The 19,292-nt window shown below is 46.3% G+C and overlaps 1 protein-coding gene across 1 annotated transcript in view; it reads left to right on the top strand.

Annotated features, from left to right (window-relative positions):
- Positions 1-19,292, top strand: part of SNTG2 (syntrophin gamma 2) — a 480,514-nt gene that overhangs the window by 305,679 nt on the left and 155,543 nt on the right. Inside the window, exon 7 of the mRNA XM_065401720.1 lies at positions 17,834-17,921. Coding sequence (XP_065257792.1) covers positions 17,834-17,921 — 88 coding nt within the window. The remainder of the gene's footprint in view (positions 1-17,833; positions 17,922-19,292) is intronic.

Genomic DNA, 19,292 nt, shown 5'->3' with positions numbered 1-19,292 from the left:
AGCACAAGACATCCAGCATTGATTATTGACTATCGTTCAGCCAGAATTGTTTTCATTGTCATTTCATGCTGTAGCTAATCGAATGAAGGTGAAGGTTTTCAGGCTCTCTCTCTATTTAGAGACAGTTCCCATCAGATATAATCCTTTCACTAGCAGTTGGTAGGTGTGTTATGAATACAAACACTCACAAAGAAAATTGGAACAATAATGGCTACAAAAAGATCGTATCAAGACCTGCATTTAGTCTCTTTAGATCAGTTTAGGTTGATCAGAGTTTCTATTTTCTTTCACACTAACATAGTCATTTAACTGTCACTTAGGAAGGTTTCTAATATACCTGAAGAATACGAATAATCTAGTGAACTCCTGATTCTAGATGCTCCAATTTATATAAACTTAAATAAGCTGAGTTCAGTACAAAATTTTTGCTTGTTTACAAAAGGCCATTTTTCCCCCTGTAGATAAACACAGAACTCCCATCAACTTCAGTGGGAGCTCTACCTATGGATCTGAGGGGAGAATGACAATTAGATACTGTTGTTCATGTGTGTTCAAAGTCACTAAATATATTAGAAGTTTTCTAGTTAGGAAGTCTGCCTTGTTTCCTGGTGATTTTGTCCTTATTTACCCTAATAATGCTAAGTTGTGTGTATTTGTGACATGTCAACAAAATGCTCTTTTCTTTACAAGTAGTGTATTGGAACATCTAATGGATATAATATATTGCTTAATTCACAAATAACTTCCTATGAAGCTGTGTGACGGTCCACGCCCCTAAGGTTGCAAGCGGCGTGGACTATCCACCACCGTCCGTCAAATAGCCCTTCGGTCCAGGGCAGTATGGCCTAGCGGCCAGAGTCTATGACGCCCCCTTTTCCTCAAGGAGACGCGGCCTAACGGCAGGAGTCTGTAACACAGCCCTCGGTTACAGGGTAGCGTGGCCTAGCGGCCGGAGTCCCGGAAGCAACCCTCGGGTGGAGGGTAGCGTGGCCTAGCGGCCGGAGTCCATGGCATTGGGGTGCGACAGCCCCAGTAGGGGGGCCCTGACCCGGGGCCCTAACCGTAGCGTAGGGCTTTTTCACCAACTCAGCGGGGGGGGTTCCGACCGAAACACGCTGAGTTTCCCCGGGGGGGGGGGGGAGGTACCACTCTGTCACCCTCCCGGGGTCCCTTCCTACCAGAGTCTCCGTTGGGGTCTCCCGGGAGTCGTCAGGTCCTTGGTACTCGGCGGGTGCGGTCGTCCCCTGGGTCTCCTCCAACCGCCGTGGACGGCGTCTCTTCCCGGCGCAGCCAACGGCTGTGGCTGGTCCACCGCAGGAGCTTCCCCGGCAGGTCTTTCTCCTACGGGCTCCAGCCCAGAATGAGCTGGTCTCCCTCCCTTTATACTCCTATAGCACTTGGAGCATGCCCAGTCCACCCAGGGAGGCGGGACTTCCGCTGTCAGTCCCTGGGGCTTAACTCCTTCTGGGCTAAGGCGGGGTAGCCTGGCCCCGCCACCCAGTCCCTGGGGCTTAACTCCTTCTGGGCTAAGGCGGGGTAGCCTGGCCCCGCCACCCAGTCCCTGGGGCTTAACTCCTTCCGGGCTAAGGCGGGGTAGCCTGGCCCCGCCACACACCCTCCCCCTTAAGAAGGACTGTCCCCAGGGCTGGTCCATCTCCCCATCCTCCTTTCCCTGTCTAGAAAAGAAATCCGCGTTAGCATGCGCCTTACCCGGACGTCGTATGGTTGGAGGGACAGGTACCAGCGCATAATTCGGGGGTTTGCGTCCTTCATGCTGTGTATCCATCTGAGGGGGGCATGGTCGGTGATCAATTTGAAGGTATTCCCCAGTAAATAATAGTGCAGGGCATCAATGGCCCATTTCGCCGCCAGGGCCTCTTTCTCTATTGTTGCGTAGCGTTGTTCTCGAGGGAGTAGTTTTCAGCTTAGATACAGTACTGGGTGTTCCTCCCCGTCCCATTCCTGGGAGAGGACTGCTCCTAAGCCTACCTCTGACGCATCTGTTTGGAGTATGAACTCCTTTGAAAAATCGGGGTGTCGCAAGACCGGCTCATGCACAAGTCGGTCTTTCAGTGTCCTGAAGGCCTTGTCACACAGGTCGGACCACAGTACCTGTTGTGGCTGGGAGTTTTTTGTCAGGTCCGATAGAGGTGCAGCTATGGACGCGAAGTCGGGTACAAAGTGACGATAGTACCCGGCTAGTCCCAAGAACTGGCGTACCTGTTTCTTCGTCGTGGGAGTAGCTGTGTCCATAAGGGCTTGTACCTTATTGATTTGGGGGCGCAACTTCCCTCCCCCTACGACATACCCAAGGTAGGTCACCTCTTCCTGGCCGAGATGGCATTTTGCTAGATTGGCCGTGAGCCCAGCTGTTCGGAGGGCCTGGAGGACTCCCCTGAGGTGTCGAAGGTGGTCCTTCCAGCTGCGACTGTAGATCACAATGTCATCTATATACGCCGTGGCATATTGATCGTGAGGCAGCAAGAGCTTATTCATCAGCCGCTGAAATGTTGCTGCGGCGCCGTGTAACCCGAATGGCATGGTTACAAAGTGGAAGAGGTCGAAGGGTGTTGGGAAGGCCGTTTTTTCTCAGGAATTGGGTGTAAGGGGGATTTGCCAGTATCCTTTGGTTAAATCTAGGGTCGACAAATACCTCGCTCCCCCGAGTCGTTCTAGGAGTTCTTCCACCCGGGGCATTGGGTACGCGTCAAACCTAGAGATGGCATTAACCTTCCGGAAATCGATACAGAATCGAGTGGTCCCATCGGGTTTCGGGACCAGAACAATGGGGCTGCGCCATTCACTCTTCGACTCCTCGACTACACCCATTTCAAGCATTGTGTCCAACTCCTGTCGCACTGTGGCCCACATCTTCCGGGGTATGAGTCGATGGTTCTCTCTCACCTTCTGGCCCGGCGTCGTCGCGATATGATGGCTCGTCAGGTTGGTTTGTCCTGGGTGGGTTGATAGCACATCGGGGAAGTCCTTTACAAGCTGCGATATTTGCTCTCGCTGTGCCTGGGTAAGGCCGGCCCCGAGTGTCGCTGGCTTGTGGTCTAGGGGTTCCCCTGCTAGGGGTCCCAGTTCTGGGTCTGGGGGCGAGAAGGTGATGAACAAGGATTCCCTAACCTTCCAGGCCTTTAAGAGATTCACATGGTAAGTCTGGGTGTCCCTCTGTCATCCCGGTAACCGGACTTCATAATCTACGGGCCCGACCCGTCGGATCACCTCGTATGGTCCCTGCCACTTGGCCAAGAGCTTTGATTCAGCCGAGGGTAACAAGAGTAACACCCGGTCCCCGGGGTTAAAACTATGTGCCTTGGCCTCTCTATTATATAGCCGAACCTGCGTCTCTTGGGCCTGCTGCAGATTCTCCCGGGAAAAAAACCCCAAGGTTTGGAGCTGTTCTCGCAGACGTAGCACATACTGGGTGGTCCCGAGCACGCGAGTCTCCCAGTCTTCCCTTAAGAGGTCCAGGATCCCTCGGGGCTGCCTGCCGTACAGAAGTTCGAAGGGCGAGAACCCAGTCGACGCTTGGGGTACTTCCCTTATGGCAAACAGCAGGGCTGGCAATAATGTATCCCAATGGCTGGGGTCTTCCTCTACGAACTTCCGCAGCATGGACTTCAGGGTACCATTAAAACGCTCCACCAGCCCGTCTGTCTGTGGATGGTAAACTGACGTTCGGAGCGTCCGTATATTCAGGAGGCGGCACAATTCTGCTATCAATTTCGAGGATACGTTAGTACCCTGATACGTCAGGATCTCCGCGGGTATCCCGACCCTAGCGAAGACCTTCACGAGTTCGGCGGCAATCACTGGTGCCGTGGCCGCTCGGAGGGGAACAGCCTTGGGGTACTGGGTTGCGTAGTCCACGATTACTAAAATAAATCGATTCCCTGTCTTGCTTCTTTCTAAGGGTCCCACTAAATCCATTCCGATACGTTCAAAGGGTACACCGACCACCGGCATGGGTATTAACGGGGCTCGGGGTACACCTTTTGGTCCCGCCCGTTGGCATTCTGGGCAAGACGCGCAATATTCTCGGACTTCTTGGTGAATGCCGGGCCAAAAGAAACGGCGGGCCACCCTCTGAAGGGTCTTTTCCCGCCCCAGGTGTCCGGCCCATGGGTTGGCATGTGCCAAGTGTAGTAGGCCTCGTCGCAGCCTCTGGGGAACCAATAGCTGTCGGAGTGGCTCAGGCGTATGTGGCTCCTGCACCACCCGATATAGGCGGTCCCGCTGGACCTCAAACCGTGGCCCCTGCGGAGGTCTCGGAGGTACGTCCTCTCCCGTTCCGGGGACAGTGGCCTGCTCCCAAGCCTGACTCAGCGTTGGGTCCTCTCTCTGCTCCCTCACAAAGTCAATATCTCATTCCAGCTCCATCTGAGTTTCTTCCATGGGTTGATGTTGGGCTTCAGTGGGCGTCTGCCCCGCCGTAGACGTCCCCTCCCCTTGGTCTGTCTCCGGCGTGTGTCCGAGGAGTTCCTTTCCTGGAGACGTAGCTCCTTCGATTTGTGGAGCTGATGGTTGATACTGTTGGAGGACCTCCCTAAACTCTGGCCAATCCCGTCCCAGCACTTCGGGGTAGGCCAATCTGGGGGCTACACCCACGTGGAGGACTTCCTCCCGCTGCCCTATCCCAATCCTCACCCAGGCGGTGGGATAAGGGCGGATGTCCCCATGTACACACTGTAAGTGTATCTTATCCCACGCAAGTCTAAGGTTCGGGACCAGCCCCTCCCGTACGAGGGTCTGACTACATCCTGAGTCTACGAGAGCCCTCGTGTGGATCCCCTCGACCCGCACCAGAACCACCAATTTCCCCGGGCCCCTTTTCCGGGCTCTATGACCGGCAACCCACACTTGCCCATAGTTGCAATCCATATAAGGACATTCCCGCTGAAAATGTCCCTCTTGTCCGCACTCCCAGCAGCGATTCCGGCCCTCCGAGGGTCCGTTGCCTTCCCTTGTTGGGCTCCGTCCCCCTTGGGGGTGCCGTTCCCTTCGACTCGGCTTCCGAGGGACTTCCCGCCTGGGTCCGGGACTGTGAAGGTTATTGGGTGCGGGTCGGATATTGGGGGCAGGTTCCCGAGCCCCCGCTCCCCGAGGGCTTCCCCTATCTGGTCCTTCTCTCCGGCTCAGGTTTCCGGACCTACGGGGGTGCGTCTGGGCTTCCTCAGCTGATAAGTAATCCTCCATCAGGCCCACGGCCGCGGACAGGGTAGCCGGTCGGTGATGCTGTACCCATGCTTTCCCTCCTGCTGGGAGGATCTGGGTGAACTGTTCGAATGCCACCCTTTCCGCTACCTGCGGCCCGGTCAAGCCCTCAGGCTCCAACCATCTCCAACAGAGGTCCCGTACCCGTTGGGCCACGGCCCGAGGCCGAGCCCCAGGAGGGTACTGTTTTTTACGGAGGCGCTGGCGGTACGTCTCGGGGTTAATGCCGGTCTGGTCTAAAATGGCCGCTTTCACCCGGGGGTAGTCCATGACCTCTCGGGAATTCAGGTTACGGTAGGCCATCTGCGCCGGTCCCATTAAATAGGGGGCCAACATCGTGGCCCAGTGTTCTGGGGGCCACCGAGCAGCGGTGGCGACCCGCTCGAATGTAACCAGGAATGCCTCAGGGTCGTCGCCTCGCCCCATCTTTGTGAGGCGAACCGTCAGTCCCCCCAGGTACTCCACAGGCCCCGCGCCTGTGGTGGTGGGGGCGGAAACTCCTGGCGGTCGCATTACAGTGGCCACTTGTTGGACCAGGAGCTCTTGTTGTACTTGATGTTGGGCGGCCAACTCCCGAAGGAGTTGCTGCTGTTGTTCCTGGTGCTGGATCATCTGTAGCTGCTGCTGGCTGGCCATCTGTTGCAGCAGATGTGCCTGTTGTTGTTGCTGTTGGGCCACCTGTTCTTGCTGGTTCTCCAGCAACCACTTTAAAAGTTTCTCGGAATCCATCTTAGACGGCGGGAGGGGTTCCGTCGTCTAGACTCTGTGTATTGGACCTCTTAGCAGGTCCTGGGCAGCTCCCCACTTCTGGTACCAAGTGTGATGGTCCACGCCCCTAAGGTTGCAAGCGGCGTGGACTATCCGCCACTATCCGTCAAATAGCCCTTCGGTCCAGGGCAGTATGGCCTAGCGGCCAGAGTCTATGACGCCCCCTTTTCCTCAAGGAGACGCGGCCTAACGGCAGGAGTCTGTAACACAGCCCTCGGTTACAGGGCAGTAGGGCCTGTTGGCCAGAGTTCAGGAAGCAACCCTCGGGTGCAGGGTAGCGTGGCCTAGCGGCCGGAGTCCCGGAAGCAACCCTCGGGTAGAGGGTAGCGTGGCCTAGCGGCCGGAGTCCATGGCATTGGGGTGCGACAGCCCCAGTAGGGGGGCCCCGACCCGGGGCCCTAACCGTAGCGTAGGGCTTTTTCACCAACTCAACGGGGGGGTTCCGACCGAAACACGCTGAGTTTCCCGGGGGGGGGGGTAGGTACCACTCTGTCACCCTCCCGGGGTCCCTTCCTACCAGAGTCTCTGTTGGGGTCTCCCAGGAGTCATTGGGTCCTTGGTACTCGGCGGGTGCGGTCGTCCCCTGGGTCTCCTCCAACCGCCGGGGCGCCGGCGGCTTCCCGGTGCAGCCAACGGCTGTGGCTGGTCCGCCGCAGGAGCTTCCCCGGCAGGTCTTTCTCCTACGGGCTCCAGCCCAGAATGAGCTGGTCTCCCTCCCTTTATACTCCTATAGCACTTGGAGCATGCCCAGTCCGCCCAGGGAGGCGGAACTTCCGCTGTCAGTCCCTGGGGCTTAACTCCTTCCGGGTTAAGGCGGGGTAGCCTGGCCCCGCCACCCAGTCCCTGGGGCTTAACTCCTTCCGGGCTAAGGCGGGATAGCCTGGCCCCACCACAGGCTGTTAGATCTGGCTCACTTAAGGCACCATTGATATGAGGTGAAAGTGACCTAACACCTTAGCTTATCCCACAAAGATAAGTCATGCTGGTGTTCTGAAGGCCCTGGAGTTTCTGAAGCATGGCAAAATTATAGTCCCATGGATGGGTGCTTCTGGCTACATTTGATAGCTAGCCGTGAGCAATTTAAAAAAAAAATTCCGTTGCTTCATAAAGGAACTGAAACAGGCTTAGATTTTATTTGCCTATCCAGCATATATGGATGGTTCTTTCTTCACACAGAAATTTGTACAAGTATAAATTCATAGTGGAACACAATAATGTTTAGGTTCAACACCAAACTCAGACAGCAGCTTGAAAAGTCACAGAATACCTGTTTGTTCTTTCTGTATGTTGCTCCTGATGGTGAGAACAGTGAAAAGCAGCATTATTTATTTAAATGAAATAAGAGAGTCTTGTGGCTGAAGAAGGTAAAGTGCACTTTAAAATATTTAAGGGCAGAAATGGAAGGAAAGAGCTATTGAAGAGAATTTAGTTCCTTTAATTTAAATCTGTGAACAATCCAATATGTTTTTATTTTGATAATGTGGTAGGGGGAATTATTCTAAGCGATAAGTAGGATAAATATATTTATTAGCTATTTCTTGTAGTTTAGCACAGTTTATTTAAATGTAGCAGCTGCATAGATTCTTACTAATCTGGCAGTAATATATGTAGCAATGGCTGATGTAGAGTGGTTCATGCTAGAGCTATTCTGCCATAGATCCAGGTCAAAAACCTGTTTTGCAGGAACTATTAGGAACCAAAGCTGTGCTTACCTTGTGTAGCAAATTTGCATGAGTAGGTTGAACAGGAGGAAAAGTGTCAGGTCACGGGGCAACTGGGTGTATCCAGGCCAGTTACTCCACCTCCCACATCCATACATTGTGTTCTGTGCAGCTAATCCAGTCATGTCAACAATTTACTCTAGCCTCTGAGCAGAGAGGTAGTCCTGGAGTGAGCTGTCTTGATGAAGACTAGCTGCCTAGAATTTTTCTCCAGTGGTTTTCTCTGATTGGATTTGTGTCTCATGTGCAAGGGAATTGACCACTCCAGCTACCAGAATGATTTTCCTACCTTCCCCCCACACCTCTCTGACACAAGGGCTAGGCAGCTGCATATCTGGTTTCTGGCCTTATTGATTGATACCACTTATAAGCCTTATACTCCTATAATACTATCCTACTTAAACCTATCCATCACACATTAATTATAATTAACCACAACAATAAATCTCTCTATTAAATTATTAAATAATTGGCTACAGGCTGATTCAGAGTGCAGAGAACTCCACTTTATTGCATTGCTTACTTGTAGTGGTATGCAATAATGCAAGTGCTATTTTTAGGTAAGGACATTGTATGGGGCCCATAGCGCATTACTGAATAGTCTGTATTAGTTCCTACTGAACATGGAGGGAAAAAATAACTTTCTGTGTATTCCATTTTGTTAAAAAGATTAAACTAAACTAATATAGAAGTTATTTATTCTCAGTATGGTTTATCTTTCTGCTTTTAAACTGTATAAGGGCTTGTCTTCACTACCCGCCTGGATCGGCGGGTAGAAATCGATCTCTCCGGGATCGAATTATCGCGTCTTGTCAGGACGCGACAATCGATCCCCGAATCGACGCGCGTACTCCACCAGCGCAGGTAGGAGTAAGTGCCGTCGACGGGGGAGCCGCGGCGGTCGATTTGCCGCTGTCCTCACAGCAGGGTAAGTTGGCTCGGATACGTCGAATTCAGCTATGCTATTTGCATAGCTGAATTTGCGTATCTTAAATCGATCCCCCCCCCAGTGTAGACCTAGCCTAATTGCTGCTAGCCCTTCCCATGGTTAGAGTCACACATTGCTTCTGAAAGTAATTCATTTCCCTTTAGAAGCTGTTGTTAACAGCATCTTTACTGAAGTCACAATTCTCTGCTGATTTATAGCCAAAAATAAATGGAACTTTTACATGTCAGAGGCTAATCAGCTCAATGATTAGTCAGCACTAGAGGACTTTATATTTTGACACAGAGAGGAGAGATCTTTACCATTACCTAAGGATGATATCAGTAACAGCAGAGTGTTGTATCATTATCTTTTTCTGTCTTGTCTCTTTAGACTGTAAACTCTTTGGAACAGAGACTGCCTCTGTTTGCACAGTGCCAGGCATAATGAGGTCTTTGAGGCTATATTAAAATAAATAACCTAATACACAATCAAAGTAGGAATTCTAATATAATCAGTTGAGACAGATCACCAGCAATAAATAAGTCAGGTCTGAGGCTATCTGGCTTTATTTCATGGAGTGCAGAATGTGTGACTATTTACTTTGTGGCATATATGTGCATACTTTTCAAGCAACCTATGGCCTTCAGAGGCCATGTTACAGCATGGCATTATTGAAATGAAAGAGCAGAGAGGTGGAATTATTTGTAAAGGCAGAATATAAGGACCTCGTGGTTCACATCCACCACAAAACTGACTTCCCCAATCTACATCTCATACTAGGAGGAGACCAAGGTAGAACATGGACCACACCTTCTAACAGAGGTAGAGAAGGTTGATCATTCCTTACACAATGAAAAGGTCCCTCCAAGAAATGTGGGTAACATGTGAAACACAGGCTGTGGTGAAAGGGGATTCAATCTTTAGAAATATTCATGGATTGATATGTGATGACCACGTGACTTGCCAACTGCATTTGAAGGTGGTGACTTTCTTGAGACATCTAGACAAATTCCTAAGGATGGAGTCTGTGATACCAAAGAAGTAGGAGGGTGTAAAGGAGAGGTGCTGGAAGCTCAATTTAGATGATTATAGAGAACCTCTGTGGTAGCTTTCTCTGAAATGATTCTGGTTCCATATACAGGACCAGCTACATTGGGGTCTCAGTGCATGGATGAGAAGATGGTGTAAAGAGACAGGGAGGTTCAGTCCAATATCTTAATAAATTACTCAACAGGTAAGTAAAATAAAAGGCATTTTTAGTTGTTTACTGGCATATTAAGAGAGATTATTCAGAACAAAAAGACTTATTTGTATATGGTCAGTCTTACAGCATGGAGATATTACTATTTGTTGACTACTACAATATGGAAGAAGTCAGAAAGCAGAAATATTTTCCTAAGCACAAACTGTCTTTTTAAGACATGCCTGACCATTGTGGGGAGTCTACTAACAAAGGTATCAAGTCTAATGATGTTTTTTTGTGATATGACTACCTGACCACTAGCTAATGGGTTGAAACTAACTCATTTCCCTCTGGGCATCAAGCAACAGTCAGATGACAACACCTTTCTGACATATTTTAATCTAGGACACATTTGAACTGTTAACATCTCTAAAAGGCTCTACATACCACTGGTGATGGAGGACTAAATAACATAGGGTACCTATCTGCAACTGCTGACTATATATATATATATATATATGAACAGAATGTCATGCTATAGTAAATAGGAGTTTTACCAGACATTATACATACCATCAGCAGTTTTCAGCTGTGTTATTGTGCTCATTATGAAAAGGTATATGTTTGTCTCCAGCTTAGTCCAGAAGTAAAATTGAAGGTTTAAGGGAGAATGAGAATATATTTGGCCATCAACAGAGAACATAATAGCCTACACTGTGCACATAATCTAGTGGGTTGATCATTAAGACACTAAGATAAATTATAACATTTCTTAGCATAAGAGTTGGCCAAACTACATATGTTGATGGTGCAAAACACAAAATCCACCAGCTGAACATGTGGAAGTGCAGCAGTGTTTTATAGATATTTAAATTAACATTATTAACTGCTAGCAGGCAACAGAGATACAAGGAGTCAGGTTCTCAGGTGCAGTACAGCCAATTTGCACTGACAGAATCTAACCATAGAGCTAGTGTAATTGGTTCCACCAAGTTTCACTGCAGAGCAGCAGGATGTTCCAGTAGCAGAGAGCTGCTATACAGGCTCCTACACTAAATCCCACCTTCACTGTCACCATTGGATGTCTGGCCAGAGGAAAAGGGATACGGCCAGGTCTTCCTATGCCCTTGCAATCGTTGGCTGCCATTTCCACTCCTTGCAGCCTTTGGCAGCTGACATAACATAGAAAATCATTCAGGCTGCTCTAATTTACACAAGTGCTAGACCAATGCAAAACTAAATTTACTCACCTTTGCACCTCACCCCCACCCTCTAACATGGACTTCACGTTCCTTGTGCATAGCCAAGGATCTATTTGCCTAGTGCATTTGATTTACTTAATATTGATAAAAGTATTGAATTACCAGTGTTCCTTTAATAACAAAAGCTATTTATGCTGCCATTAGTAACCAACCCCACCCCTTGCTGAGGTTTAGTATATGTGGATATGGAAATTTGACCCGATTAATAAAAAAATATTAAAGATTTCTTTTTCTGTGGGATTGTGATTTCCCTAGCTCTTCAGGCATGTGGTTATTTTAAGGTGCATTAGGCAGGGCTGATCAGATGGCATTTCATATTTATTATAGTAAAAGCAAATACTTTTTTATAACATTAGAATTTCAAAGTAGGGCACAAATATTAACTGAATCTTACAGCAACCCTGTGAGGTCCAGCATGTAAACAATAGATCCCCTTTATAGATAAGAGAAATTGAGACACAGCAAGGTTTTGTATTGCTCAAAGTCACATGCAAGTGGGTGACACCTTTGACTAAAGCTTCTTGGTTCCCTGCTCTTGCCACCAGACAATGTGTTATGGATCCTGGCTACAGGCAGCGAGAACAGGAGGATGTAAAGTTGGGGGTGAGGGGGAAATGTGATCGTTATTAAAAAAACAAAAAAGAAGCGGGTGGATTTCATCCTGCAAGCCTGTAACTCCATGGCATGGTTCACTGTTTTGGCTAATGATAGCAATGAAACAAGGGAAGTATTTGAATTTTACAAAAATCAGTCATCAGTTTTGTTTTTAAAAACTCTGCATTATTTTCCTCTTTGCAAATGTCCAGTGCTCTCTTGTGACAGCTTCAGACTAAAATAATCACCCACTCCCTATTTCTCAAATAACCATTGTTATTTACAGTAGTCTGATCCTGTTTCATCCCAGGGGGTGGGGGGGAGGGATTCAGCTGGAGCTGGTAGAGGTTATGATGTCATATGGGTCCCTCTCTGTGGCCTGATCTGGTCAGGACAGTCCTCAGGAGTGGGGTGATGAAGGTCTGTGGTCCCAGGAGATGGTGCGAGTGACAGGCATGATGGTGAAGCTTGCTACAGTAACCAATTTTTGTTACCCGTGGGGCTGAAGCCGGGAATGGAGCTGCAGGGCTGAAGCCCTGAGTTCTGGCGCCCCTCACGAGGCTGAAACCGGGAGAAGAGCCGCAGAACTAAAGCCCTGACCCCCCTCCCAGAGCCCTGGTACCTCAAGGGTCAGAAGCCCCTCCCCCACCTCACCCTGCGGCTGCAGCTCCAACTCCTCTGCCCCCAGAACATCTTGTTCAGAGTTACTGAACATTTAAGAGTTACGAACAACCTCCATTTCCAAGGTATCTCTAAGTCTGAGGTTCTACTGTGTATTCCGTTGAGTATACCATCAACTTTTCTGATCATGTCAATTCTCGCGCAGGGTGTAGAAGACCTGGACCAACTTGTTATGTCTCAAAATTCTTGCCAGTTTCCATAGAAGTGTATGATGACTCATTGTGTTGACCTGTCTGCTACGTATGACACTAACAGAGCCACTCTTTTTGCAAGTTTCAAAGCCAACTTTGATGTATTGAGATAGGTTTGCAACTTGACCACAGCATGAAAGCCCTGGGCGGAAACTGCTTTAGTTATCAAACAGCTGGCTTTCCATTGTGGGTGCTGTTCTACCCATTATAATCCGTTTGTATCGCTTGTAGGTTGAGCAGAGTAAGAGTATTGGTCAATATCTCTTTGCAGAATTAGGGTCTTTACATGGTTGAGTGGTGCAACCATGTTAGCCTGTTTCCACAGCCTGGGTAACTGCATTGTCTCCATGCAAGAATTCAAAAAATCAAGTAGCCTCTTCATTGCTGTCAATCTCAAAGTACAGTAATAGTTCACTATATCCATTGAATCTGGCTGTCTTTCCACATTTAAGTGTTTTCATGGCTATTGTCAACTCCTTAATGTTGAAGGACTCATTGCGGACTTCATTGTCTGTGAGAAGTGATTGAAGTTCCTGCATAATCTGTTTCATTTTGTGCTTTGCTTCGTGGACTGTTTTACCATTTAGAATAAATTGGTGTGCTACTTGGTTGGGAGAGACTGCACTGATACGCATTGATGGTTATCAATCAACTCCCTCCAGTAGTTGCACTGCTCCTTTTGGATCTCTCTTATAAGCATTATCTCGAGCACAATGGTTTCTTTGCGGAAGGGATCCAAGTCAAACAATTTGACATATTTTTAATATTGTTCACTTGTTTGTTCTGAAAGTCCAGGCATATATAGCATCCAGCATCTCCTAGAATTTGCTGTTGGGCAGTCTTCCACACCATGGAGAAAAACTCTCCATAGTGCATGTGTGTCGGAGTAATATGACAGATGGATCCATCCAATTCAGCAGTAAAGCCTTCCCAGTCAGCCTTTCTGAAGTTGAATCTCAGTGGGTACTTTGTTTTCTTGGGTCGTACTGCAGCCTCTGTTGTCACTTGCACTGGTCAATGTTGTGATTTTTAGGACTGTTGCCATGACTTCCTTTCTGAACTTTCAGAGATGACAAAGACGAGGTCAGGATTGTTCCTCTTGTTCCATTGTGCACTTTGGAAAGTATATTTATCCTGGAAATCATAGAGCAAACTCAAGTTGTTTGTTGCTTCTTACTTTTCAACTATTTCACCATTATTGTCATTGTTGGAATATCCCCAGATGGTGATGACTGTTGAAGTCGCCTATGTCAAGATATGGTGTGTTTATTTGTTTTTCCTTGCTGGGGAAAGTCAGTTGGCCATGCTAACTCTTCAGGTGGTTTTTAAAGAGAAACCACTGCTATTTGTTTGAGTTCAATAAGTTCCATTGTACCATGGTGTTTCACAACAGTGTTTTTCACCAGTCTTTTGTTGCATACATGTATTGTGCTACTATAGGTGTTTCTTTTGACGTTCACAGCAATATGCATGCCAGGTATGTTTGGTGTGGTTGTCTCTCTCTTTGTGTGTCTCTTGCAGGCACTTTTCTGCCAGACAGAACATCAGACTTTTCTGCAGATATTGAAAATGATGATTTTAGGTGCTGTCTTGGACTGAGGCCCCGAAAGGGGCCATTTATGTCAATGTTTGTCTATATCTCCTATTGTGGTCTCAGTCCATTTTGTCAGAATTGGTTTCTCCCATGGTTAGTTGCAATGCTGGATTAACAGAGAGTATGACATGAACATATCTGACAAAGAAGAGAAGACGTTGTGGATACCTTGCACCTCCACAACTCCCTGACTGACTTTCTGCAGACATGAACCCTTTGCGTGGGTCTGCACTGCCTTCCAAAGAATCTGATTGAATTTGTCTCTTTAATTCTGAGACACACAAGTCATATCAAAGTCCATATATATGAAAGGAACATTTGAGGAATTTCACATATTTTTCTGTTATATAATGACTAAGGGACTAAATTATATCAGTTGGTTTAAAATATTGAAACTTTCTTAATTAGTTACAATATTTTAACTAGAATAATGTAATGAATTGTTTTTAACTTTAAAAGACACCCTAATAAGACGTTTCTCCAAATTATACCCTCTTGGTTAATGAGTCAAAATTTCAGACATTCCATCTTTGGAGAGCGGCAGGATCTTGATTTACTCTTTCTAGTTTAGAAATGTATTTTTCAAATTTAAAAGCATTGGATGTTGCTTTGAAGGCTTCATTAACATGCAGATTAACATAAATAGCACAAAGTGATTAGTTGATATGAATGGCCTCGAAAGAGTACATCAATTCATTTCAAATCCTAATGTGTATATTAATGGAGTTCAGGAAGCCACATTCATCATCCTGTGACTGATTAAAAAAAGTAAATAGTGACTCATTTCAACATATACAAGACTTTACCAACTGTTTCCTCAACCTTTATCATGAGCATTTTTCATCACAGACTGCTTTATGTACGCACTGTTTATGACTGCCCGGTTGCAAAGCTAAAATAGACTGTTGTAACAATGTGAATCGGAGGGTTGAGTAATGGCCTATAAAATGAATCCTGTGCATTTTTTAGAGGTCATCCAATTTATCAATGATGTTCTTCAAAACAGAACTTGCTAATATCCCAAATTTTGCTAAAATTAATCATTAATCAAATTATATGTATAGTACATTAGGAGGAAAGATGGTATAGTAAATAGGACACTGAAAGGGGGCCTAGGAGATCTGGATTCAGGTCCCTGATCAATCAGAGATCCTGGGTGACTTCAGGTAAGTCACTTACTCTACCCTGTGCCTCAGTTTCTGTAAAATGAAGCACAATACTTCCCTACCTCACAGGGATGTTGTGAGGATAAAATGCATTAATGACTGTAATACACTTAGATAAGTGATGAAGGCTACATAAGAATCTAGAGTGTAAAACAGGGTTTGTTAAAACTAAAAGCCAAGACATCATTTATTGTAGGTCCCCATGAGTTTCCCATCTCTTCATTCAAAGTAGCTGATCTAAAGCTACAAGGCACAATACTAATTTTTCAATGTAAAGTGTTACTTGAGATCACTCACTTTTCTTTCTGCTCAGACCCTTACGTGCGGGAAGGATGGATTAATATTGACTTTCCATTTACCGAAGATCTGAGCTGCCCTACTTTTTTTTTTTTTTTGATTTTGTGACCTGAATGGAAAGTACTTCTTTGCCAGTACTGGATTTATCTTTCAAAACAATTCTGTACAGGCATGGCAGAATGGGTCAGGCACTGACCTGTACAAATTGTACTGTTGTAAAGAGAAAAAATCTTGGTTTTGATAGATTTGCAAAAAGGTCAAAATAGGGGTTTTAAGAATTATTAAATCAGTGTTAATTAAAAATGAAGTGGTCATCCAGTTACTGAGGAATTTGAAAAATACTAAAAAATAATGTGAAAACTTACCGTGAACAAAGATGCTTTATAAATCCAACCTAAATGAGCTTATGCACTCCCAAAGTATGCTTTCTCCACCATCCTTTTTACTCATTTCAGCTGAAGGTTCAAATTCAGTTATTTATACCAACTGAAGTTTCTAAAATGTGTGCAGATATGTAATAGGCTGCACATAAAACAGTTATCTGAACTATTCAGGAATGTGGTATAATACAGTTCATGACTGTCAGAGCCTACAACTCAGTCTCAGCTTTTAATGAACAATTTTTGTAGAAGAATGATGTTGTGGCCTAGGCTCTGCATTGGAATTCAGGATAGCTAGGTTCAGTCCTCAGCCTTTCCACAGACTTTCTGTGTCCTTGAACAAGTCATTTAGCCTGCCAGTGCATAAGTTCTCCATCTTCCACTTGTCAGTTCTGTTTTTATTTATATTATGGTAGCACATAGAGACACCAATCAGAGAGCATGGTCCTGTGGTGCTAGACACTGTGCGAAGGGATGAAACAAAGACACTCCCAAAGAGATGCAATAGGAGAGTATACAGATACATGGAGAATGGGGAGGATGTGGGTGAGTTAACAGCCATCAAGGGTACATTTGCATATTTCTGCTGAGGATGGGGAGCTAAAGGAGAGGTGTTGTGGTTGCTATTACAGGTGGCACCCCCTTTACCTGTATGTTGGGGGGGCAGGGAAGACCAATATTGCCAACCACCCATCTTCAGAAATAAGGAGTTATACCCCAAAATCATGAGACTGGCTTTGCAACTGTGAGATTTAGAATAAATGAATGGTTCTTTTCCTTTTCCTTCTGGTTTTGAGTTTCCAGGGTGCACTCGGGCGATGTTTGCAGCTTTTTCCCCACACCTAGTAGGGCTTTTTTCTAAATGAAAACTGAGGTGTTCATGTAAGCACGTGGCTGCAGGAGCTGTGGCTTTAAATAAAACATCAGATATTGCCGAAGTTATGGTACAATTGCAATTATATCAACACTGAGACAAATATTGGGGCCAAGAGGTAAATTCACTGAGCAGAGAACAGGCTAAGTGGGGAGCAGGAGCTCAGTGAGATCAAAGAAGGAGCGAGCGGGATGCTTTGAAGCAGGGAGGTGCAGAGGAAAATGAGTGGGAATGAAGATCCTTTCCAGAAACTGCTGGGATTCCCTTTGAGACTTTTTTCCCCACTCGACTTCCCAAGAAATTAATTCGACTCCAGCCTTCGGCACTCACGTATTGTTATGTGGCATACAGCAGTGCTACTCTGATGATTCATTTACTTCCCTAATTCTGTCTTCCAAAAAATGAGGCCTCCCTCCATGTGTTAATTATTCATGTCAGGCCAGGCCTCAGCTACACTCCACAATAGACTTCACTTGTTTTCAATATCTGAGTTAGAAAACAATTGTATGCAAAGAGGCCTTATAGTACAAACCATTTGATTATTTTAACTCAGTATTTTCTTGTATCTTGTTAACATGGCTGAAGTGCTCTGGGTGGCCAAGGAAAATGAACTCCTGCTACAAGTCTATATCAATCAGGAAACAGAAATGTAAAACTTGCACTACATTTCATTTTTTCATCCTTAATGTACCACTTACCTGTCACGATAGGTGTATGATTTTCCTGTCTGTACGTAAACACAAACTGTCCTTCCACTTTTAATTTTTCTCAGTTTCTTCAGTAATTGTGGGTATACTTGGTTTTATCATTTGATGGAGTGGCTTGACCCACAAGATATTCTTCATTCCAATGATAAACATTACTGTTGTATTTCTGTCAAAACAACAGAGATGGAGGTTTTGTTGCAGACTATTTTGCTTTCTGTGGCTGGTTCTCTTTTGATAAAAAGTAGCTGTTATTTGTCACACTGACAGGTACACCTACTGCGAAATGCTGGCGATGAAGTTACCATCACTGTACAGTACCTCAGGGAAGCTCCATCATTTCTAAAGCTCCCATTAGGTAAGAAGAAATTAATGGGTACACGTAATTTTTTTTCCCTTTGCAATATTTCTCATAATGAGCAGACACTGACAGAAATAGTAATCTTATTTTCAGATATTTTACTGCAAGAAGCTTTATTCTTTAATGTACATTATTATTTAATGTTCAATGTGTAAGAATATAGGCCCAAATTTTTAAATATATATATATAGGCTTTTCTGCGCTCTGTGTTGCGATACTTAAATCAGTGGTCTCCAACCTTTTTATGCTAAAGATCACTTTTTGAATTTAAGATCAACCCAGGGTCTACCCTGTCTCTTCCCCGAGGCCCCATCCCTTCCTGAGCCAAAGCCCCACTCACTCCACCGCTCTCCCCCACCCTCACTCACTTTCACCAGGCTGGGGCTGAGGGGTTCGGAGTGTGGGAGGGGGCTCCGCGCTGAGCCTGGAGCAGGGGGTTTGGGTGCAGGAGTGAGGGGTGCAAGCTCTGGGAGAGAGTTTGGGTGCAGGAGGGGGCTCCAGGCTGCGGCAAGGGATTGGGGTGTAGGAGGGGGTGCGAGGGGCAAGCTTCAGCTGGGATGTGCTTACCACAGGTGTCTCCCGGTAGGCAGGGCTCAGGCAGGCTGCCTGCCTGCCCTGTCCCCATGCTGCTCCTGGAAGTGGCTGGCTGCTGGCATGTCTTTGTGGCCCCTGGGGGAAGGGAGGCAGCGGGTGTCCATGCGCTGCCCGCAAGCACTGCCTGCATCCGCAAGCGCCGCCTGCGCCGCTCCCATTAGCCGGTTCCCGGGCAATGGGAGCAGCGGGGATGGTGCTGGGGATGGAGGCAGCACGTGGAGCCACCTCTGCCTCAGGGGCCACAGAGATATTATCCATTAAATATTATCCATTAAAACCAGTGCGAGTGGCAACTTACCAGTGTAGAAAAGGTATTTTTGGAGTATGATCTGCACACAAACTATAGAATTTTTTTTATTCTGTGAATTTAGGCAATGTATTTGATAAGCTATATTTATATGTTTCTAACTCTTCCACACAAATATTTTATAAAATAAATGAAAGCATGATTAGTTAAATAATGATCATCAGCAAACTTCCACTGTTATAAGGCATTTTAAAGTAATTTTAAATACCTGTTTTTAACAGATTTAAAGGCCTGAAGAAACTACTAAAAACCCAAACATGCCCAGTAGTGTTCAAAACTTGGTAGGGATTTATTCGGTAACTTTCCCATAGAATGTGGTTTTAGCACGTCTGGCTATATAAAAAACATTATGAGATACACAGAGACGTGGCTGCTTGGAAAAATTAAATAAAGTTGAATCATTTCTTTCTTCTCTAGTTAAAATATGTGCATAAATTGTTATGGAGAAGATGAGCCTTATTGTACAG

The sequence above is a fragment of the Emys orbicularis genome, chromosome 3 (assembly GCF_028017835.1).
Source record: "Emys orbicularis isolate rEmyOrb1 chromosome 3, rEmyOrb1.hap1, whole genome shotgun sequence".
Taxonomy (NCBI): domain Eukaryota; kingdom Metazoa; phylum Chordata; order Testudines; family Emydidae; genus Emys; species Emys orbicularis.
This window is presented reverse-complemented; position numbering and strand designations above follow the sequence as displayed.